The following is a 25514-nucleotide window of genomic DNA, read 5'->3' as shown; positions in this document are numbered from 1 at the left end:
AAATGGGAAAAATAATTAATGTCTTGAACTTCTAAAACGACAAATAATTTAAGACAACTATTTTTAATAACAATGTAATTTGAGACAGAGGGAGTACAACATGATGTAGATTACTATTTTCTTTGAGATTGTACGAGTATAATATTTATTATTAACTTTTTTTTTCCATAAACCAATCACCCAGATTATCTTCTAAGGTGTTGGGGGGTTTAGCATGGACCCCTATCTTGTTAATTAGATAACCAAAAGATTACAAAAATCAAGGAGGAGGGCATAAACCTTACCTCTTCTATCCTAATACCAGGAAACTGTATTAAGACAGGGGCATGCATATTGTAGCCTACATACTATCAAGGTAAATTGACTTATTAGCAGTTGCAAAATAACATGATCGAGCACCAAAAGAAGGTTCCAACTCATCAAACTCCTTAAGCTTTTTGAAACCAACTCCACCTTCGTCATATGGATAGGACATCTTGTACCATGAGCTCCAATGGTATTTTTTCTTATCATCCTTCTTTCCCCAGAAAAAATTAGAAAAATACATTTCAATTTGTTTCATAATTGTAACAGGTGGCACTAAAGCAGCCATAAGGTACAGAGGTTGAGATTGCAAAATGTGCTAAAGGATAACAACTTTACCTCCGACTGAAAACATGTTACCTTGCCATCCATTTGCTTTGTTGAGAATCTTTATGGCCATGTCAGATAAAAGATTGCAAGTTTTCCTTCCTGTATATATGGGACACCCTAAATATGTGAAAGGAAGCTTGGCATGCTTGTAACCAGTCCATCTGTGCAACTTTCTTATTCTTCTTCTACTCTGTATGCCATAGGTGTACAAGTTAGTCTTCTCTCTGTTAATTTCTTGGCCAGAAGCTTCTTGATACTCCCTTAGTACTTTCATTAACAGTCTCATTGATTTCCTTTCTCCAGATCTGAAAAGTATCAGATCATCAGCATAGCACACATGATTGATTTGTGTTCCATTTTTGCTCATGGAGAAACCATTAAAGTTGGAGTTGATGTTGAGTTGATTGAGTCCTCTGGACAAGACTTCAGCAGCAATAATGAAGAGGGTTGGTGATAGAGGGTCACCCTGTTTCAAGCCCCTAGAAGAGTGGAAGAAACCAAACCTAGTCCCATTAATGATGATAGAATACCAGTTGTTGGAGACTAGCCTGTGTATCCTCCAATTACCCATTCAGAGAACCCCCATTTTCCTCAAAACATTCATAAAAAAATCCCAAGACAGTCTATTATAGGCCTTATACATGTCTAGTTTGATGACCAAGTTACCTCTCTTATTGCTTTCCTTCATACCATGAATAATCTCTTGGGCCAATAGCACATTTTCAGTGATGAGTCTACCTTTGACAAAACCAACTTGGTTATCAGATATCAGCTTGGGAATCAAAGGGGCCATTCTCATAGTCTAGATCTTTGATATAATCTTGTTTGATATATTACATAGACTAATAGGTCTCATCTGAGAGAAATTAGTAGGTGCTTGTACTTTAGGAATAAGAGGAAGGCAAGTATGGGTGTCGAATTTTGTCAAGTTAGTCCCATTGAAGTAAGCTTGCACAAAGTTGCATAAATCCCCTTTGATAGTGTTCCAGGTGCTCTGATAGAAGTGGTCATTAAAGACATCAGGTCCTACAACACTATTAGGATCAATGGAAAATACAGCCTGTTTGATTTCATCTTCAGTGGGAATATCACTACAACAAAATATGCTTTTAGCGAAAATTAATTTGCGGTAATAACTTAATTGCCGCTAATTATTGTCACACCCCATTTTAACCGGGTTGATTTAGGAGTATGACGTATTGGTGATTCCTATTTATTTGTTTTAAGGAGTCGCCACCTAATTGATTTTAAAGGTGAATTAGGACACCTAAATATTAACTAAGGTAAAGTTAAAATTAAACCTCGATTAATAGTCTGCTTAACCAGTATGATTCTAGGTAAGGGCTCTATATTATCCTAAAGGGAAGGGGTTAGGCATCCTTTAGAATCCGTTAACTTACGGTTATCCGACCAACTTAGGTTAATTAATTAAAGTTAAATATAGTGTTTAAATTTTAGAAAATGACTTAAAATACGGCTAAAGTTTTAAGAAGAAAATCATGTTAGTTAAAATAAGATTTACAGAAGAATATAATAATTTGTATAAAGAAAACTTTAAACGCCATTTTTTGAATAAGACTTATAAAGGTTATTAAGGCATTAAAATAGAGGCTACTAAAAGTAAGACTAATATTTTATATACAGGAGAATCTTAGGATGCTATTTGAAATAAAATTTATAGTAGTTACTAACAGTTTCAAAAGAAGTAGCATAAAAATGAAGTTTGCAAAATATGATGATTTATATATAAGTAGAAGAAGATGCAAATTCACGCGATAAACATCTGAACGAACTAACCAATGAGGTATTAATTAAACTTGAATTTTAGAAATGTGAATAAAATATAAAAGAATTAATAGATTTCTTTTATTCATTTTTTTTTATTATTTTTATCCATTATGCTTAAATTAAGAAATGCGTGATTGACTCAAAATTCGAAGAGTTGTTCAAAATATGTTTGAATTTTTTATTTTTTGCATATTAATGAGAAGTAAGTATTACGGATACCACAAATAACTTTTTAATAAAAAGAAAAAAAAATGGAATTTTGTGGAACTGATCGTTGGTTTTCCTTAAATTAACTACCCATTACTAAAGCTAAACCTACTAATTAATTAGGATTTATCTAAACTAATAATCAAAACAAACAAAGAGTTAGTTGAATAATACAAATTGATATGCGCAAAATAAATAAAATAAAAGGGCAAAATATAATTTAAATGGGATTCAGCCCATTTTTTTGGAGCTGCTGCGACCAAGTTGTTGTTGGACCTTAGCCTAGAATTCCCATTTTTGTTTTGTTTTGCTGCGGACTGGTGGGACGCGGAAGAAATTTCATTGGGCTTTTAGCCCAACACCGGATATGGAGAAAGAACAAGCCCCTCGGACCCGTATATGATGATCATGCATGAAACAGAAGGAAAGAAAAGGATTAATAAATGGGAAAAAATAGTTTGAATTTTTAATAAGGAGAGCAGTAACTAAAAGAAAATATCACATAATCAATGAATGAAAACATCTCAAAGCATATGTCAGAGATTCAGGGAAAAGGTCACAGTAATTAAGGTGTAACAATTACAACACCTAAATACATAATAGGCGGCACTTGTGTGAGAAAACAATCCGCAACATAACGAGATAACAAGGCATAATATATTTCATTCGCATATGAGAATGCACCAACTGATCAGATCTATAGGAAAAATGCAACCAGTAGCAACTAGTGTTGTCGAGCAGCGACGATAAACCACCAGCTATTCTAGAATGCCAACCAAGATCAGGTCTTTTAAAAGAAAGAACAATAACCGGTGCCTATCGAATGACAACAAATTTTTCAATGACAAAGTATACCAAACAACAACAATTCTCTGTGTGCTCTATCCTTTCACGATTCAGTAACCCAAACAAACAGCCATGACAATGGGCTCGTCAAAGAAACAAACATTAAGACAGCAGTTCAAAGAGATTCAAAGCTTAGAACTATTTTATCCTATGAGCAGCAGCCGAGTTGTTAAGGGAAGAACTTTAATATGACATTCATGGAATTCTTCATCAGCCTAATGTAAAGGTGTAAAAGGAAAAAAAAAACAAAGATTTCAAGCATTCTGAATTCCCTAATCATGCATTTTTGCCCAGCAGGATAGCAATCAAAAGCAATGAGAATGCAAGTGAAGAAATCACTCAAAGGAATGGTTTTGTTATGCACATTTTATCATACTTGCTTGAAATGAAAGCTTCACATTACTTCAAATAATGGCACAACACTCCCTCTTCTTCAAAATGAATACATGCTTAATAGTCATATTCAAAATTACCAGAACAAAGAGAAAGCAGCCCATTATTAAGACTATGACTTAACTAATTTTGAAAGGAAATGATAATCAAAGATAAAATACTACTGGCTACTGTCATTAATTTTTAAGACCATGCATGATGTCTTTTGGCCTCATGCAAATCATGAAAATTAAATCTGTTTCATAATGGACAGAAAATACATGTCACATATTCCTCACGAGAAAAAGAAAACCAAATATTTCAGTGGTTCAAACCCCAGAACAGATTATAAAGATTTCGCACCCGAAACTTGGTTCCATTAACTTAAAACTCTCCAATTGATTTCATTGAAACCCAAGTGATACATATCCTGAACAACTGAACCAATTTACTCGATGCTTACAATCTATATCCTGCTTGAGTATAACATCACACTCTTATTTATTTATTTATATATTAAATGCAATTCTTCTTTCAAATCAGCCTTTCAGCATTTTACCTCATTTTTAGACTACCCTTAAGTCTATGCTTTATCATCAACTCCCAGTTTAACAGACAACAAACAGAAGCAAGCAAACATACAATTAATGAGAGCAAGCATACAGAGTTACATACAGGGTCATACGGCACAAGACTAACAGATTCCATTAACAGGGGACTTCAAACATTCTTATCAGACCCAACAAAGCATTAGTGCAAATTCATAGATACTAGACAGAGTTTAGAATACCTTTAACTCTTTTGAATTACAACCCGAGACTTATGATAAAACCAACAAAAACCAAATAGGCATGCTTCAAATCCCACATCAGTCTAATGGAAAATCCAGTTTAATCAAACTAACACAGCGTACTTAGCTAAACATGAGACTAAACTAATCTAACTAATCCATCTGTTTCAAAACCAACACATCGATCATGAAACAGAGAAAATAAAATAAAAATAAAATAAAATAAAAGAATAAAAATAAAAGGGAGAATTACCTTCTTCGGGTGCAGCGAAGTGGGTACGAATCCTCGATCTACTTCGAAACACCACGAACTCCAAGTTGGTATCCACTCGGATCCGAAACAGCCAATAGAGAATAAACAAAAAAACGTTTGGTATTTTTGAATCTATATTAAGTGATGTTGTGACAGCTAAAAAAATTACTTTGCAGGGGGATTTCTTGGGGGTTTCCCGAATCAAAAAAAATCCTCCCTTTGATGACTTAGAAACGATTATTTATAGGGCGATTCTAGGGTTTGTTGCGAAGAAGAGAGAGAGGAGCGGGGGGACAGAGGGAAGTGGGGTGACAGACGCGTGAGGGTGGCAGAAGCGTGGTGGAAGTAACGTGGGGGAGAGAAAGTGGGGGGGAGCGGAGAAGATGAGAGGAAGGGAAAGAGAGGCGGAAAAGAGAAGAGGAAAAAATGAAGGGGAAACCTTTAGGGTTTCTCTTATCACGAAAAGGAATGGGCCGGACCCGGTCCCTTGTGGACTGGGTCAATTTCTTTTGGACCGGTATTAAAAAATATGGGCTAGTGAATTAAAGCATGGACTGGTCCTAAAAATTGGGGTAAAAAATATGGGATGGTCCAAAAATATTTATGAGTTGATTGGACTTTGATTTGGGGTCCGATAAATCAAAAATACGGACTGAATGCAAGGAGCAGTTTGGCTTCTAATTTTAAATAAAAGGCTTATTTTAATCAAACTTATACTGAGTGTGACAAATATTACAAAATATGTAATTATTAGGACTCGGGTAATAAAATTATATGATGTTGTAATAACCGTGCAATAGTATTTTTAAAAATAAACGTTGTCATTTAACTGTGCGAAGTAAATGCGATGCGTGGGTGTAAGCTGGTAAAATGTCGAAATGATAAAAAAATTATGAATTATAATAATAGTAATAAATAATGATAATAATAATAATAATAATAATAATAGTAATAGTAACCGTAATAGAATAATGAAGTGTCGGTATTGATAAGAGGCTGATAATTATAGTAAAAAATGAATATATATTTTTTAATTTTCTAAAAAATATTAGAAGCGTAAATAGGTATTTTGGAGGAGAGGCGGGACAAAATTGGGTGTCAACAACTTATCCCTCTTTGCCCGGTAATGATGAGAAGAGTTGGCGGGCAAAGACGTTGACTCAATATCCTATTTCGTCCCGGCTAAAGGGAATCTGAGAGAATTATGACCGAACTCCGGTCTCTGAGTTGCCTACATATCTCGGGTTGCACGAGAATCAGGTCGAGTGTAGTTCAGGGACAACTACGACACCTCATGACTAATGAACCCCGATTGGCGCGAATTTTGCAAAATATTGTCCAATGTTGAATTATGATCACACTGGGTATTATGATAGAACTTGAGAATTCTGAAAATTGAATTGCTGGAGTGCAAAAGAATACTTGTGATTAGATACGAGTGTTCGAGGTAGATCTTTGACCCGTGTCGGGAAGTCTGCTTATCCTTCCCAACGCATTGCCCCAGTTCGCTGCCGAAGAAATAGTTCCACGAGTTGAGATGTGATGCCAACTTCGATATTGTCAAAAGCCATCAGCTAAAAACAATTGTTAGCAAAAAAAATATATGTATAAATAAGATAGGGCTGGGGAAGTTTACACTTGTAACCCCTGTTTCGAAAGTTGAATACACATTCGGAGGTGGGTGCCTCAAACTGAAATATAAAATACCCGCATTCGGAGGTGGGTGCCTGAACTGAAATATAAAATACCCGCATTCGGAGGTGGGCGCCTGAACTGAAATATAAAATACCCGCATTCGCAGGTGGGCGCCTGAACTGAAATGTAAAATACCCGCATTCGGAGGTGGGCGCCTGAACTGAAATGGTGGGCGCCTGAACTGAAATGTAAAATACCCGCATTCGGAGGTGGGCGCCTGAACTGAAATATAAAATACCCGCATTCGGAGGTGGGCGCCTGAATTGAAATATAAAATACCCGCATTCGGAGGTGGGCGCCTGAACTGAAATATAAAATACCCGCATTCGGAGGTGGGCGCCTGAACTGAAATATAAAATACCCGCATTCGGAGGTGGGAGCCTGAACTGAAATATAAAATACCCGCATTCGGAGGTGGGCGCCTGAACTGAAATGTAAAATACCCGCATTCGGAGGTGGGCGCCTGAACTGAAATATAAAATACCCGCATTCGGAGGTGGGCGCCTGAATTGAAATATAAAATACCCGCATTCGGAGGTGGGCGCCTGAATTGAAATATAAAATACCCGCATTCGGAGGTGGGCGCCTGAACTGAAATGTAAAATACCCGCATTCGGAGGTGGGCGCCTGAACTGAAATGTAAAATACCCGCATTCGGAGGTGGGCGCCTGAACTGAAATCTAAAATACCCGCATTCGGAGGTGGGCGCCTGAACTGAAATATAAATGGGTGCCTGAACTGAAATATAAAATACCCGCATTCGGAGGTGGGTGCCTGAACTGAAATATAAAATACCCGCATTCGGAGGTGGGCGCCTGAACTGAAATATAAAATACCCGCATTCGGAAGTGGGTGCCTGAACTGAAATATAAAATACCCGCATTCGGAGGTGGGCGCCTGAACTGAAATATAAATCCACGTCCACTTCCACGGTACAAAAATGTAAATCCACATCCGCTTTCACAGTGCAGAAAAATAAATCCACGTCCACTTCCACAGTTCAAAATATAAATCCACGTCCGCAGTTCACGGTACAAAAAATGTAAATCCACATCCACTTCCATGTCCATATTATACGGTACAAAAATAAATCCACTTCCACGTCCGTATTATACGGTATCAAAAATAAATCCACATCCACTTCCACAGTGCTGAAAAATAAATCCACGTCCACTTCCACAGTTCAAAATATAAATCCACGTCCGCATCTCACGATACAAAAAATGTAAATCCACATCCACTTCCACGTCCGTATTATACAGTACAAAAAAAAAATCCACTTCCACGTCCGTATTATACGGTACCAAAAATAAATCCACTTCCACTTTCGAAAAATAAATCCACATCCACTTTTCACGATGCAAGAAAAATAAATCCACCTCCACTTTGAAAATAAATCCACTTCCACGTCCACAATGTTCATATGAATCCACATTTATATCCACATCCTAGTCCACGCCTCGTTGTGACGGAAGTTAAATCTATAATTATCCCCACAATTTAATATACGACGCAAAATTTCGATCTTGTTACCTTATTAAAATACCACATTCTAAAAGAACTTTGTTAGCGACTTGAAATAAATAAATATGTATAAAGTGATAGCAAAATTGAGGAATTCAAACCAATAACAGATGACCAATGTCAGTATCCACTTTGGAGAAGGTTAAATCCACAATTATATGTACTTGATCCATCGAGAAATGCCCCGAGCTAAAACAACTGTTAGTGATAAGAATATGTAAATAGCTGGGTTTGAAAGAATTATGCTCACAGCCCTTGGTTGAGAAGATAAATTCGTTTCCACTGTTGCGATTAAGATTTCATGATGATTGGAACAACATCCACCGTTTAGCGCAAGCTACCTTTGCATCCATGTTGAAGAATATTTGCCCTTTTGAAGAAAGCTAACTCTTTGATCACGTCCATAATTAAAATTTTAAGAAGAGTCAAATATGCACCATATTCATGTTAATTGAACCTGTCTCAGCAAAGAAAAATTGTGAGTTTAAAAGAAAATTGATTGACTTGTGCATGTCAGGGAACTTGGCCCTTGAATTGATTTTTGACTCGGTCGCGTCCCTCGTTCTTCGATTTTCATCACATGTTTTGCTTTGCCGGGGAGTTTCAGTTATACAAAGTGTATTTTGAAAAATAAAAGTAATGAGTTTTGGGTGACTTCGAAAGGAAATACTTAGTGACTCTAATAGATAAAATGATTGTGGAGACTCGATTTTGACTTTATCCACATTTCCAGAAATATATTGGTGGACTTTTTATTTAACATCGTTAAACGTTTAAGACCACTTTTATGCTACTTCTAAAAATTTGTCTCAGTTTCAATCCTGGAGATGCTTGATTCTGGACGGTAAGAACTTATAATGAAAGTTTTTTTTTTTTTAAAGTGATTTGACCGACTTCAAAATTTTGTCCCAGTTTCAAGTCCTGGAGGTACTTGATTCTAAACAATCGAAAAGTGAGAAAGTTGTAATGAAAATTTTTGAAAGTGATTTGATCGATTTCAAAAATTTGTCCCAGTTTCAAGATACTAAGACACATGAATTTAAACGGTGGTAAGAAAAAAAATCCTTATGTATTTTATAGGAACCAAAATGTTTGGACAAACCGAAGATATTAAAATTTTAAAATAGAAGGGCCGAACCCGCCTCGGGTTGCCTACGTATCCCAAAGGAATCAGGCCAGACGTAGTTCGTGACAGACAAAATGATAGAATCTTAATTTAAAAAGGCCGTAACAAAACATGGAGGCAACATGACAAAAGGAACAAAATGTTCTAGTTGATGCCTCCGGCCTATTACAAAAAGAAATTTAAACTGAAAATACTGAAACTCCCGACGAACCGGGTAAGATAGAAGTTCGACTTCGCAACTCAGGTCCTGGCTCAGCAGCCTATAAAGTCAATATTTTAGCAAAGTCTTTGATTGTCACAGCATGATCATCTTCATCTTCCACGAACAGGTTCTTGATTCCCTCCACGATATCATCATAGGCAACCTCAATAATCAGATCTGAAGGTTTTGAGAAAGTTTGATCAATGGTAGGAATAGGTTTTGGCAATGGAACCTCCTTCCTTTTATTCTTTCGTGCTTTCTTCACTTCTTCCTCAGTTGGCTCATATCCCAAACCAAATGTAAACTGTTGCGTAGGGAGAACGACTGGCTCAACCCGCCCATTTAATGTCTTACCTATCCCAAATCTAGGTTGGTACCCATTTCTCAGCATTTCTTTTGCAACCATAATCGCGGCGCATGACCTTTTAAACTCTTGAGTTTGACAGACTTCACCCACTTTAGTGACATTCACAACCTCCCAAGTGTGGTAAGCTGCTCCGTCGAACCCTCCTTCTGCCTCGATGAATGGGATGGATTGCTCTCGATAGAAAGAAGTATCCCCTTCTCCATGTATACATATTTGTTGCTGATCCCACTCGAATTTGACAGTTTGGTGCAAAGTAGATGGTACAGCCCCAGCCAGATGTATCCACGGTCTTCCTAACAGCATGCTGTATGTCGTGGAAATATCCAGTACTTGAAAATCCATAATGAATTCAACAGGAACAATCAACACTTTCAACTCTATTTCTCCAATAGGGCGCCTTTGAGCCCCATCAAATGCTCGAATATTCACATCACTTGTCTTGAGCTCACTAACATTATATCCGATCTTCTTCAGACTTGTTAATGGACAGATGTTAAGTCCAGAACCCCCATCAATCAACACTTTAGCCACAAACATGTTACGACACTTGACAGTTATATAGAGCGTTTTGTTATGCATGCATCCTTCTGGCGGCAGTTCTTCATTATCGAAACTGATTCGATGACTGTCAAGCACGCGCTCGATCATCCCAGCTAACGCCTCACTAGTTGTTTCACTTGGAACATATGCTTCATTCAAAATCTTCAAGAGTGCATTTCTGTGCACATCCGAACTCAAAAGCAAAGAGAGAATAGGAATTTGGGCATTGGTCTTTTTCAACTGATCCACAACTGAGTACTCACTGGCCTTAATCTTCCTCAAAAATTCTTTTACTTCGAATTCTGTCACGACCCTTTTGGGAGGTACATTGGTTTCCTTAGCTTGCCCCAATCTAGCTAGCTCTTCTGGGGAATAACATCTTCCAGACCTTGTCATTCCTGATGTCTTAATCTTGTCAGTGATCGTGTCCTTTTCTCGACATTCCATCACAGCTTATTGATAATTCCATGGTACGGCTTTAGTATCGAGCACTGGTAACTGATTTGGTGCTTGAACTACTTCCATAGGTGTTGATGAAGCTCCTAATATCTCGATAGGTACAAAACCCCTTATCACTATAGCCGGAGAAGCAACGACTACAAGACCTTGATCTTCCACGCTATCCACAGGCACTATGAATTTGGCTGGATCGTCATCATTTTCATCTATTCCAATCATATTTATCGTGGCCCCATCATGGGTCGGGAGTGGATTGTTAACCATGTTTGGTGCCGGTTGTTTGACCATGATCTGTTTTGCTTCAATAAGATCTTCAACCTTGTGTTTTAATGAGTAACAACGATCAGGGGAATGGCCTTTTACCCCCGAATGATATGCACATGTTTTAGTGGGATCAAAACCTCTAGGTAATGGATCTGGAATTCTACCTTCCACAGGATACAATAAACCTGAAGCTTGCAGTCTTTCAAAAACAACGCTCAATGGCTCTCCTAATGGTGTGAAATTGCGAAACGGTTTATTTGGACGAGGCGCGGATGCATTGTTTAGATGATGAGGTTGTGATGGTGGAGCTGGATATGTTGGTGGTCGCGGAGCTCGGTGTGCTGGTTGTGTGTGGTAAACAGGGTAGGATATTTGTGGTGATTGAGGTTGGTAAGATGACAAAGCTTGGTCGTATGGATGTGGAGAATATTGGAAATATTGTGAGTGGTGAGTGTTAGGCTGGTATTGTGGTGGTTGTTGATGGCGGTATGATGTGTTTCCCAAAGCCATTACCGATGTTGCTTCTTTTTCCTTTTTCTTTCCGTTTCCGAGAGCACCAATTTGTAAGGACCTACTAGTAGACTGTAAAGCCGCAAGACTTGTTATTCTTCCTGTTTTAATTCCATCCTCGATCATGTCCCCAGCTTTGATCACCTCTGCAAAAGTTTTCCCGCCCATCGTCACCAAACGTTCATAGTATTCCGGTTCTAGTGCTTGAATAAAAAAAGTAACCATTTCTGTCTCCGCCATGGGTGGGTGTACCCTAGACGCTTCTTCTCTCCACCGTATAGCATATTCTTGGAATGATTCAATCGTCTTCTTCTTCAACTTTGTAATCGAAATTCTGTCAGGAGCAATCTCAACATGAAACTTGTAATGATCCACGAAAGCATTTGCCAAATCATCCCAAGTACGCCATTTGGTTGTATCTTGCTTGGAATACCATTCCAAGGCTTTCCCACTCAAACTTTGATTGAATAGTTTGACTCTTATCCCTTCATTCTTTCCTACGCCAATCAACTTTTCACAATAGACTTTCAAATGAAAGAAAGGATTTCCCGACCCATCAAACTTCTCAAATTTTGGAATCTTGTAACCTGGTGGCAATTCTACCTCAGGGAATGCACATAATTCTTCAAACCTCACGCTTCGATTACTACCCAGTCCATGCAAACTTCTCATGGCATCCTCCAAACTTTTGAGCTTTCTATATATCATTTCATCATTAACTGACCGTGCTTCATTTTCAACTTCGGCATAATGATCAACATCTGTGCGACATTGCCCTTGAATCTGTGTCATGGGTGGAGCTGTGGTATAGGTATACACTGGCGGAACTTGATGTGTATCATGTGCCGGCGGTATGAATTGAGCTTTTGAAGAGGTGGTTGTAAATAAAAAGGGAGCATTTTGAGTGAGGTGTTCGGAGCGAACTGGCTGAGAAGTGGTAAAATAATTTGTTTGGTTAAATTCATCCAAATTTGGGAACGGAGGTGGCACAGGCAAAGTCTGACGAACTCCTTGGGACGGAGTCATGTGTGGCAGTGTTTGAGAAAATGACCGGTTGTGGAGTACCATATGACTTAGTTCTGCAACTCGTCGTTCCAGACGAGCAATGGTCTCCAAATGTGTTTCTGATTCTTTGGAGGATATGGGATCACTTGTGATTGGTAAATTAAGAGATGGCTCGGATGAAGTGGTTGCATTGATCAAATTTTATTCCATTTTAGAACGAGTCCTTTTGGTTAACCAGGTGATTAGTGATGGATTGGAATCTGCTTTCCTGGCTCTGGACCGTGTGAAATATGAATGCTCCGCCAGTTCCCCTTTAGCACAAGTCAACCTTTTGTTTTGAAAATAAGTTTTAAAAAAAAAAAAAAAAAGATAAAACAAGAAAAAGAAAAAAAGAAAATGAGTCAGTGTACGGGAATGATATATTATTGCATATAAACACATTATTGCACACATAAGTCGCGTTTTAATGCAAGGGACCTCTTTATGCCAGAGGTAGGCCTAACGAATATTTGAAGGACAAACGTGTCTTTATGTATCATTCCATAACTCCTCCCAAAAGTAATTTACAAGAATAAAAATTATTACATGCCAAATCGATAATACATCTCAAAATTAATCTAAGATATCTAATATTTCAACTCCACTAATTCTCTTTGGTTGTCTTCAACCTCCGGCGTTGAATGCTCCACGCAACCTGCGACAAAAGGTCAATTTTCTTGAAATATTTATCTATAGAGTACTAGGTCCACATATTCCACATGTTTGTCCTTCAAATAATGCACATAAATAGTGAAAGTGTCACTTAGAGTCATAGACTCATTTGGACATTTGGTAAGGTTGACTAATGGACTTAATACACCAAGGGTATTAAGCCTCCTAGGTGTAAAATGATGCATGTCCTTACAAGGTTTTGGCTTCGCTCTACCCTAAGTAGACTAAGAATGGGTTTACTAGACACAAGGTTCCCAAGCGGACTGCTCGAGTGAGAAGGCTACGCGATCCCCGTTACTCGGGCACCTCGCGCATACGCCAACTCTCCTAAAATTTGGATTCTACGAAAGAAATTTGCGGGTGCGCAAAACACACCTCGCGTGTACGTGTGATAGTGTGAGTTTCCAGAAGTGGATGAAATATGAACGGAATGCCAATTTAAGGAAATCAGTAATATACATATTACATAGAAAAAATGCACACAAGGAATGAAATGCAAACATTTAGAAGTATATAAAGCAACAATATAAGGAAAATAAAGCAAAACAAACAAAATGTCCCACAAATTATTTATTAACCTAAGTTGTTATGGTTAGAGACTAAGTTCCCCAGCAGAGTCGCCAAGCTGTCACACCCCATTTTAACCGGGTTGATTTAGGAGTATGACGTATTGGTGATTCCTATTTATTTGTTTTAAGGAGTCGCCACCTAATTGATTTTAAAGGTGAATTAGGACACCTAAATATTAACTAAGGTAAAGTTAAAACTAAACCTCGATTAATAGTCTGCTTAACCAGTATGATTCTAGGTAAGGGCTCTATATTATCCTAAAGGGAAGGGGTTAGGCATCCTTTAGAATCCGTTAACTTACGGTTATCCGACCAACTTAGGTTAATTAATTAAAGTTAAATATAGTGTTTAAATTTTAGAAAATGACTTAAAATACGGCTAAAGTTTTAAGAAGAAAATCATGTTAGTTAAAATAAGATTTACAGAAGAATATAATAATTTGTATAAAGAAAACTTTAAACGCCATTTTTTGAATAAGACTTATAAAGGTTATTAAGGCATTAAAATAGAGGCTACTAAAAGTAAGACTAATATTTTATATAAAGGAGAATCTTAGGATGCTATTTGAAATAAAATTTATAGTAGTTACTAACAGTTTCAAAAGAAGTAGCATAAAAATGAAGTTTGCAAAATATGATGATTTATATATAAGTAGAAGAAGATGCAAATTCACGCGATAAACATCTGAACGAACTAACCAATGAGGTATTAATTAAACTTGAATTTTAGAAATGTGAATAAAATATAAAAGAATTAATAGATTTCTTTTATTCATTTTTTTTATTATTTTTATCCATTATGCTTAAATTAAGAAATGCGTGATTGACTCAAAATTCGAAGAGTTGTTCAAAATATGTTTGAATTTTTTATTTTTTGCATATTAATGAGAAGTAAGTATTACGGATACCACAAATAACTTTTTAATAAAAAGAAAAAAAAAATGGAATTTTGTGGAACTGATCGTTGGTTTTCCTTAAATTAACTACCCATTACTAAAGCTAAACCTACTAATTAAGGATTTATCTAAACTAATAATCAAAACAAACAAAGAGTTAGTTGAATAATACAAATTGATATGCGCAAAATAAATAAAATAAAAGGGCAAAATATAATTTAAATGGGATTCAGCCCATTTTTTTGGAGCTGCTGCGACCAAGTTGTTGTTGGACCTTAGCCTAGAATTCCCATTTTTGTTTTGTTTTGCTGCGGACTGGTGGGACGCGGAAGAAATTTCATTGGACTTTTAGCCCAACACCGGATATGGAGAAAGAACAAGCCCCTCGGACCCGTATATGATGATCATGCATGAAACGGAAGGAAAGAAAAGGATTAATAAATGGGAAAAAATAGTTTGAATTTTTAATAAGGAGAGCAGTAACTAAAAGAAAATATCACATAATCAATGAATGAAAACATCTCAAAGCATATGTCAGAGATTCAGGGAAAAGGTCACAGTAATTAAGGTGTAACAATTACAACACATAAATACATAATAGGCGGCACTTGTGTGAGAAAACAATCCGCAACATAACGAGATAACAAGGCATAATATATTTCATTCGCAGATGAGAATGCACCAACTGATCAGATCTATAGGAAAAATGCAACCAGTAGCAACTAGTGCTGTCGAGCAGCGACGATAAACCACCAGCTATTCTAGAATGCCAACCAAGATCAGGTCTTTTAAAAGAAAGAACAATAACCGGTGCCTATCGAATGACAACAAATTTTTCAATGACAAAGTATACCAAACAACAACAATTCTCTGTGTGCTCTATCCTTTCACGATTCAGTAACCCAAACAAACAGCCATGACAATGGGCTCGTCAAAGAAACAAACATTAAGACAGCAGTTCAAAGAGATTCAAAGCTTAGAACTATTTTATCCTATGAGCAGCAGCCGAGTTGTTAAGGGAAGAACTTTAATATGACATTCATGGAATTCTTCATCAGCCTAATGTAAAGGTGTAAAAGGAAAAAAAAAAACAAAGATTTCAAGCATTCTGAATTCCCTAATCATGCATTTTTGCCCAGCAGGATAGCAATCAAAAGCAATGAGAATGCAAGTGAAGAAATCACTCAAAGGAATGGTTTTGTTATGCACATTTTATCATACTTGCTTGAAATGGAAGCTTCACATTACTTCAAATAATGGCACAACACTCCCTCTTCTTCAAAATGAATACATGCTTAATAGTCATATTCAAAATTACCAGAACAAAGAGAAAGCAGCCCATGATTAAGACTATGACTTAACTAATTTTGAAAGGAAATGATAATCAAAGATAAAATACTACTGGCTACTGTCATTAATTTTTAAGACCATGCATGATGTCTTTTGGCCTCATGCAAATCATGAAAATTAAATCTGTTTCATAATGGACAGAAAATACATGTCACATATTCCTCACGAGAAAAAGAAAACCAAATATTTCAGTGGTTCAAACCCCAGAACAGATTATAAAGATTTCGCACCCGAAACTTGGTTCCATTAACTTAAAACTCTCCAATTGATTTCATTGAAACCCAAGTGATACATATCCTGAACAACTGAACCAATTTACTCGATGCTTACAATCTATATCCTGCTTGAGTATAACATCACACTCTTATTTATTTATTTATATATTAAATGCAATTCTTCTTTCAAATCAGCCTTTCAGCATTTTACCTCATTTTTAGACTACCCTTAAGTCTATGCTTTATCATCAACTCCCAGTTTAACAGACAACAAACAGAAGCAAGCAAACATACAATTAATGAGAGCAAGCATACAGAGTTACATACAGGGTCATACGGCACAAGACTAACAGATTCCATTAACAGGGGAGTTCAAACATTCTTATCAGACCCAACAAAGCATTAGTGCAAATTCATAGATACTAGACAGAGTTTAGAATACCTTTAACTCTTTTGAATTACAACCCGAGACTTATGATAAAACCAACAAAAACCAAATAGGCATGCTTCAAATCCCACATCAGTCTAATGGAAAATCCAGTTTAATCAAACTAACACAGCGTACTTAGCTAAACATGAGACTAAACTAATCTAACTAATCCATCTGTTTCAAAACCAACACATCGATCATGAAACAGAGAAAATAAAATAAAAATAAAATAAAATAAAAGAATAAAAATAAAAGGGAGAATTACCTTCTTCGGGTGCAGCGAAGTGGGTACGAATCCTCGATCTACTTCGAAACACCACGAACTCCAAGTTGGTATCCACTCGGATCCGAAACAGCCAATAGAGAATAAACAAAAAAACGTTTGGTATTTTTGAATCTATATTAAGTGATGTTGTGACAGCTAAAAAAATTACTTTGCAGGGGGATTTCTTGGGGGTTTCCCGAATCAAAAAAAATCCTCCCTTTGATGACTTAGAAACGATTATTTATAGGGCGATTCTAGGGTTTGTTGCGAAGAAGAGAGAGAGGAGCGGGGGGACAGAGGGAAGTGGGGTGACAGACGCGTGAGGGTGGCAGAAGCGTGGTGGAAGTAACGTGGGGGAGAGAAAGTGGGGGGGAGCGGAGAAGATGAGAGGAAGGGAAAGAGAGGCGGAAAAGAGAAGAGGAAAAAATGAAGGGGAAACCTTTAGGGTTTCTCTTATCACGAAAAGGAATGGGCCGGACCCGGTCCCTTGTGGACTGGGTCAATTTCTTTTGGACCGGTATTAAAAAATATGGGCTAGTGAATTAAAGCATGGACTGGTCCTAAAAATTGGGGTAAAAAATATGGGATGGTCCAAAAATATTTATGAGTTGATTGGACTTTGATTTGGGGTCCGATAAATCAAAAATACGGACTGAATGCAAGGAGCAGTTTGGCTTCTAATTTTAAATAAAAGGCTTATTTTAATCAAACTTATACTGAGTGTGACAAATATTACAAAATATGTAATTATTAGGACTCGGGTAATAAAATTATATGATGTTGTAATAACCGTGCAATAGTATTTTTAAAAATAAACGTTGTCATTTAACTGTGCGAAGTAAATGCGATGCGTGGGTGTAAGCTGGTAAAATGTCGAAATGATAAAAAAATTATGAATTATAATAATAGTAATAAATAATGATAATAATAATAATAATAATAATAATAGTAACCGTAATAGAATAATGAAGTGCCGGTATTGATAAGAGGCTGATAATTATAGTAAAAAATGAATATATATTTTTTAATTTTCTAAAAAATATTAGAAGCGTAAATAGGTATTTTGGAGGAGAGGCGGGACAAAATTAGGTGTCAACAATTATATTCTAGAATCTATTATTACCGGCAATATCAAACTTTAGCCCTAACAATGAATGCCACTAAAGGCTTTAGCGACCTTGGATCTAATGGGATTAACCAATTACTAGTACATGTTTTTGTGGCAATAACTAGTGCCGCTAAAAGGAAAATATATTGCCACTAAAAGCCTCTTTTGGTGTAGTGTATCCTCAAGAGTATTATTGTCCTCTTCAGTTATAGCAGGTTCAATCCATCTCAAAATGTTTCCTAGATTATCATCATTTTGACCAGAGAAAATATCTTTGAAATGATCAATAGCAGCTTCTGAAATATCTTGATTTCCCTCAACCCAGTGACCTTTCTTATTTCTAATTTTGTGTATCATGTTTCTTTTCCTCTTTTGTCTGATAACACTGTGGAAATATTTAGAGTTAATATCACCTTCCTCAGCCCACTTGATCCTGGATTTTTCTTGAGGATGGATTCCTCTTTGGTAAGACATAGCCTATAGTCAGCCTGGGCCTTATGCATGATTTCTCTATTTCCATCAGTGCCATCCTGTTTATATGCTTCTTCTAGCAGTTTGGTGTTGTCTTCCATCTGCTTAACTGTAACATCCCGTAAATCCGCGTTAGGTGTGAATGTGAAATAATTGGGGTTTAGATGTCATGTTAGCTATATAGATCCCTTCGGGGTGGGCACAGGTGTTAAATGGCCTTTTCGGGGTCAAACGAGGTAAAAGAGATTGGTTAGAAATTCTGAAATTCGTCTAAGTCTTAGACAGTTTTTAGATATGTCCAATTTTAGGGTATTTTCGTTGGGAATTTGGGAAAACTCAAAATATAAAAGTTGTATGTCTCTGAAATACCTTTCCAACCATATAAAGTGGGGCTCAAACAAAGCTATGTACAGGTATTTATAATCATTTTACTGACCAAATATCAATTGTCGGAAACACGTGTTGGGTGTGCGTCGCGGACCCATCGCGCAAAATACAGTTGCAGACAAAAACATGATCAGGTGTTGGAGCCGTGTCACGTGGCCAACGCGGATCCATGATCAGGAGTTGCACCTGCGACGCGGGCTCAACGCGGAGCGGGGAATATTTTCTGGTTCTGAATTTTCTTTAAGTCCTACTTTGTTGTGTTATTTCCCACTTCATTTCAAATCAATATTTCTGAGGAAAAAAATCCTAGAAAAGTCTCTCTAACCCTAAGGTGAGTTGTCACTCAATCTTGATCATTCCCACACCATATTCATCCCCTCTTGATAGTAAATCATCTCTCTAAAACCCTAAGTTCTGAATTCTCCTAGTATTAATAAAGTAATGGGTTAGAATAGAAAGTTCTACAAGGTTGAAATCTATTAGTAATTCATGAAAGGGATTAAGAACTCGTTTTAAAGGGTAGAAAAGCCCTTTTTTCGAACAAGGGTAGAAATCCCTATAATTGATTAAAGTTCTAATCTTTCTCATCTAAAACCACTGTAGTGTGATTTTTGAACCTCGGGAATTCCATTTAGTAACTTTTTATCGGGATTTGAGGTATGTCTCTTTTTTAACATACTCTTTTGAACGATTTTTATGAACTCTTTGGTTGTGGTTTGTGTGTGTGAGGGACAAGCCCACAGTAAACCTTGTTTGTACTATATTATATATACGTATTCATGATTGTTTTTCCTATCTAAGGGATGATTAAAAATTAAGATTATATGCTTTGGTATTTGAAATCGAATTACCCTTAAGGGATGTTTAAACTTGATATTTGGAAAGTTTGATTATCTCATGTGAACGCTCTTTAAATGGATTGTGTTAAAAGTGAAACTTGTTTAAAGAAGTGAGGCTGGTTTCTAAAACTGAGATGAATTGATGTACCCCTATAATGGGAAGATGAACATAACCCATGAGGAATAATTTGGCTATCATGATATGACTGGTGATTCTGCTTCTATGCCATGATTGATGGTTCGGCTAATATGCTATGATTTGTATCTTGTTTGTGTTTGGGCCTGTATGGGCAAGCTGTGCTAGTCCAGAGGACGATTAGCCGTTATGGATCCTAACGTATCGATACAATTATTGTTGTGTCAGTCCAAAGGACGATTGACCTCCGAGGCATGTAGCCCGGTGCATCTATTGTTGTGCTAGTCCAGAGGACGATTAGCCTCCGTGGTTTTCTAGCCCGAAGTATCGATTGATTGGTTCCCCTGTGGGTGGTTTGTTGATGATATTGTTCTCAGATTTGAAAAGACTCAAATGGTAATAAGTAGTATAATTAATCAAAAAAGATATACACTTGTCTTGCTAGTTTTATATTAATGATTGTGAGTTTCACGATTAATCTTGCCTTTGATTTGCAAATTTATCCTATTGGAACGTTTTGTTTTTCTTTCTAAACATTATTGTATTATTTTGTTATATTACTCATTGTCCCGGAGACACTCACTGAGTACCCAGTACTCAGGCATACCATTGTTGTTTTTGATGGTGTGTTAGGTAACATTGAGGAGCAGGTTCGTGATACGCCTACGACTTAGGAGAACTTGCTGCTTCAAGACCATTCGGTGAGCCCACATGATTTCTTCGTGGGGCACAATTCTATCTTTACTTTTCGTATTTTAGTTTTTGGGTTGCGTCTCGATGAGTTAGACATTTATTCATTATCGTAGAAGATCCATAGCTAGTTGACAGATTGTGGGTAGTGCGTTGGAGTCTCATATGACTCATTGAGACGTTTTGCCACATTTATTAACTGAGTATTTGATTTGACTTCCGCTGAATTATCTCTAAGAATGGTGATGCTTTCATTCGATTATAAATGACTTGTTTCTTATTCGTTAAGATAGTTGTTTAACAGAAAATATTAGGTGTTCGTTGTTTACAATAAGGTGCTTCTGGTGTTATTCATAGCATCAGATGCCTGTTACTTCCAGGGTCGGGTTTGGGGCGTGACATTAACAATATCAAATACATTGCCAATGGAGTCTCTAGACCATGAACTGAGCTTATGAGCAAGGTACTTGAGTTTTTGTTGAAAGATCCACATAGCATTTCCTTCATACTCATGGTCCCATGATTCCTCTACAATTGATTAGAAGCCTGGCTGTTGTGACCAAAAATTAAAGAATTTGAAATATTCGATAGTGGTGATCATTGTTGTTGACACACCTCATGAGAAGAAGACTATGATCAGACCCATTCTTAGCTTTGTGATCCACTCTAGTGTTATGAAACATATCAGACCATTTGTCATTAATAAGGACCCTGTCTAGCCTTTTACTAACCCTGAACCTCATTCTTCTGCCATTACACCAAGTGAAAGTATTTTCTGTGTATCCAGCATCTACTAGATCACATTCTTCCAAACAATTAATGAAGTCAAGACTTCTACTAAAACTGTGAAGGATCCCCCTTTTTTTCTCCTCAGGAGCTAAGATGGAGTTGAAGTCTCCTAGAACAGTCCAAGGTCCATCCATTGTGTTATGAATTAACCTCAGATCATCATATAACTTCCTTCTTCTTCTGGCTTTGGACTTAGCGTACACCACTGTGATGCAAAACTGATCAGTGGAATTGATTTTACAACATTTGAAAGACAATTGTTGCTTTTTGTTGGAGATCACATTACAAGTAATATTACTCCTCCAAAAGCACCAAATTTTACTATTGACATTAGCAGCAACATGATCAAAACCAAAGTAAAGCCAGTACCTTTCTATTTGTGTAGCAGTCAAAAAAGTCACAAAATCAATTTTGTGCATTCTAGTTAACTTTAGAAGTCTCTCAGATGCTTTTTTTTTTTTAAATCATACCCCTAATATTCCATAGTATGAAGTTAATCATAAAAAATTATGGCTTATGTAGGAACCTTAAAATTGGATGCTTGAGGAAGTCTGATCAGACCCCCACTTTTGCTTTTTCTTGATGTTTCTTTGTCTTTTTGGAGATAAACCTTGTATGGAAACAACTTTGTTGATTTCTTTGGATACTGGGTCTTCTTCCTGCTGGCTGATAGGAGCAAAGGTTTTGATAAGACACTCTACCACTTCCTCATCTGAAGATTCACAGTCCACCTCTTCATCTGAAGAGTCTGAAACCCTGTCCTCTAGCTCATCTTAAGATGAATTTTCTTCACCTCCTTTCATAATATTATTGTTGTTGTACCCCTACTCTAAATCTGGACCATGTCTGTGATTGGTGTTATGATCCAACAACACTTCCACAGAGCCTAAGTCCACTACAAGCTGACCACTCATATCAGGTGCAATTTCATGTTCTGTGATAGTAAGGGGTCCTAAATTACTATGTTGATCCTCCTGTTGATTAGGATTTGCTTTGTCCTTGATATGATTTGCCTTTGTTTTTTTCTTTTTTTTTTCTTGTTCTTGTTGCCTTTGTCTTTGTTAATAGTTTTCCCAGTTCCTGGTTTTTCCTTTTCCTCCATGTTATTGTCTTTCTTGTTGCCCTTTCTATTCCTTCCTTCAGGAGTCTGCTTCAACCTTTGTTTAGCCCAAACCAGCAGTTTCAAGAAGTTACTGGCATGTGCTTATTTTATGTTGGAATTGGGATTCTTATTAGCTCTTCTCTTATTGTTGTCCTCTTGTTCTTCTTGGTCATCATCTGAGTTGTTATGAGTCAGAACTTGTTATGGTGCTGCTCTAGTCTGATCTGCTTGATTCATGTTTGTTGAAGTGTCTTCATGTTCTTTAGTGTGATCTTTTCCCTTGTTCTCCTTGTTATTCTTATGCTAGACTTTGTTTTTTTGTTGTCTATTTGTGTTGTTCCTTTTCTATTTATTCTTGACTTCTGTGAAACCATCACTATCCTCTTGTTTCTTATTTTCCTCTTGATCACCATTTTGCTTGGCCTTGTTCCTGGTGTCTTGTTTGTTGGTTTGCTGATCCTTTTTTTTTTTTTTTTGCCTTATTTTTCATGCTTTTTTTCAAGCTCTTTTTGTTCCTTCTTCCTGGCTTCTACCTTGCATTTAGAAATATCATGGCCCTGCATTCTACATGATCTGCAGAATGCTGGAACCCCTTCATATTCCAACTTTTGCTCATAACCTTTTCTTCTAATCCCATAACCTTCTAATCCCACCCAGATTGAATCCAGTAGGGGTTTCATCAAATCGAACTCCACTCTTACTTTGGCCATATGAGGTCTGGTTTTTCCTAATGTTGCAACATCTTCCTTCAAAGGTATTTCAACTGGAGTAAGGATTTGGTTGAGGTATTCCCATTTGAAGAGATGGTATTTCAGCCCTGGCACAGTACCTATACAGGAGCCAAAGAAGTCTCCTCAGTCGGGTCAAAATCCGAAGTCCGTTTGAATATTCTCATAAGAGAGCTCCCAACTTCTATGAATCTTTTGGAATAAGCTTTTCATTTTATTGAAGTTAGTTTCATTGAAGAGATCTATGAAAACGTGTCTGCAGTCATAAGCCCCTAACCGTAGTTTCCCTTTAAGGGGGATTTGCTCAAGAAATTTTAATCTAATAGTATCAATTTGGGGCCTTCCCATTGTGAATTTTCCAACCAGAGTAAATTTGCATTCTTTAGTCATTTCGCCATAGTAATCAGTGGCATTAAAGAGTACAGTAGTCTTACTGCTGTGAGAAGTATAGCTTGCTATCACTGGAGCTGGAAGTTTGGTAATTTCAGAGCTTGATGCTCCAGTGAATGCATCTATGTAAGATGTTTTTTGGTTCACAGCCGCCTCCGGTTCCATCGCAGCCTTAAGAGGGTCCTTAGGCTGAGAGATACGCGCCGTTTCACTGGCTATTAGAGGCTCCATGAGGTGGCGCTTGATGGAGACGCGCTAATTTTTTACCCGATGGGTCAAAAAGTGACCGTTGTTAATCCTAACGGACAATTTTGTACGGAGAGGAGTTTTATTTTAGAGAGAGAATATTTCAGCCGAGAAACTAGTGTATCAACAGAGCAACTTATATTTATTTATTTATTATTAGCTGATTTAAGTTTTATAGTTATTAGTTCGTAAATAAAGATAAATAATATATGTTTAGATATTCAAGACACATAATTATTTAGTATTCATATCTAGATACAATCATTATAAAGAATGCATCTTTTTCGCTTGGGCAAGAAGCTTCTATTTCATTGAGAGATAACAATTCTATTATATATGAAAGAAAGCGGCAGACACTATAATTTGACCAGTATCTTTTATCTTTTAAATTACACAGTTAATGGAGAGGTTAGGCTTCTCAAAGGTTAATGGAGAGGTTAGGCTTCTCAAAGGAATGGATCAGTCTAATTAAGAGGTACATCTCTATAACTGGTACTTCTTGATAGTTAATGGACAGAGATATGGCTTCTTTAAATCAGACAATGGGTTGAGACAAGGAGATCCCATCTCTCCCTCCCTATTTGTTCTCAGTGCTGAGTTACTGTCCATCATGTTGAATAATTTGCAAGGAAGAAGAGGGTATACAAGTTTTCATATGTGTGAATTGGGTCCATCAATCAACCATTTGGCTTTTGCGGATGATCTGATTTTATTCTCTAGTGGTAGGAGGAAAACAATCAACATAATCATGGGCACTCTAGCTAAATATGAAGCTGTCTCTGGGCAAAAGGAGAACAAAGAGAAAAGCTATGTAATTCTAGCTTCTGGGACACCAGGAAGCAGAATCAAAAGAATCATAAGGCAAATCTACATGCAACAGAAAAGGTTCCCGGTCAAATATCTGGGGTGTCCATTGGTTGAAGATAGGCATAAAATTTGTCACTTCTCAGATCTTATCAACAAAGTGACAAGCAGAGCTAGGGGATGGCAAACTAAATTTCTCTCAACAGAAGGTAAAGCAATTCTCATTAGACATGTACTTCAAGCTATTCCTATACATTTGCTGGTAGCAATGAATCCATTAAAAGGGGTCCTTACTCAAATAGAAATTTGTCTAACTAATTTCTTCTGGAGAGTCTCTGATGGAAAAGAGAGGCATCACTGGATTGCTTGGGAAGCCATGTGCTACCCTCATCATGAAGAAAGAGCTCAGTTTAGGAGAATCAGAGATGTATGTAAAGCTTTTACTGCAAACACTTGGTGGAACTTGAGAACTGGACAGTCATTATGGAGAGACTTTATACTGGCAAAGTTTTGTAGAATATCCCATCCTACAGTTACAAAGCGGAATGTGGGAAAATCCCAATCATGGAGAATATCATGTGACATCAGACAAATGGTGGAGGAACATATCATGTGGCAACCAGGAGAGGAAAATATTTCTTTATGGTATGACAATTGGACTGGTGAAGGCTCATTGGTGAATCTGTTAGAGGATGAGATACAACCAAAAGATGTGCTATTGAATGAAGTAAACAACAATGGAGAATGGAACTTAGAAGGCTTGAGTGCAGACATTCCAATTGAAGTTAGTGACATTATCAATCAACA

The 25514-nt window shown here is 37.0% G+C and overlaps 1 protein-coding gene across 1 annotated transcript; it reads right to left on the bottom strand.

The window, feature by feature from the left end:
• Positions 1 to 340: 340 nt before the first annotated feature.
• LOC132612777 (uncharacterized) lies at positions 341 to 23888 on the bottom strand. Its single transcript, XM_060326867.1, has 9 exons — positions 23545 to 23888; positions 22488 to 22594; positions 22048 to 22149; positions 21264 to 21810; positions 18223 to 18510; positions 1471 to 1724; positions 1275 to 1371; positions 664 to 1181; positions 341 to 579 (listed from the first exon to the last, which is right to left on the bottom strand). Exons 1-9 carry the CDS (start codon positions 23886 to 23888, stop codon positions 341 to 343), a joined length of 2496 nt encoding a protein of 831 aa, XP_060182850.1.
• Positions 23889 to 25514: the final 1626 nt, after the last annotated feature.

The sequence above is a fragment of the Lycium barbarum genome, chromosome 10 (genome assembly GCF_019175385.1).
Source record: "Lycium barbarum isolate Lr01 chromosome 10, ASM1917538v2, whole genome shotgun sequence".
NCBI classification, from domain to species: Eukaryota; Viridiplantae; Streptophyta; class Magnoliopsida; order Solanales; family Solanaceae; genus Lycium; species Lycium barbarum.
This window is presented reverse-complemented; position numbering and strand designations above follow the sequence as displayed.

Excerpts from the sequence above, each read along its gene's own strand:
- LOC132612777 (XM_060326867.1), bottom strand. The coding sequence starts at position 23,888 with ATGGAGCCTCTAATAGCCAGTGAAACGGCGCGTATCTCTCAGCCTAAG. Across the intron at positions 22,150-22,487 it reads AACTATTAACAAAGACAAAG|ATGAGGAAGTGGTAGAGTGT; the intron begins GCAACAAGAACA and ends GTGAATCTTCAG. Across the intron at positions 21,811-22,047 it reads CAAAGTTGTTTCCATACAAG|AAAGGTACTGGCTTTACTTT; the intron begins GTTTATCTCCAA and ends CTACACAAATAG.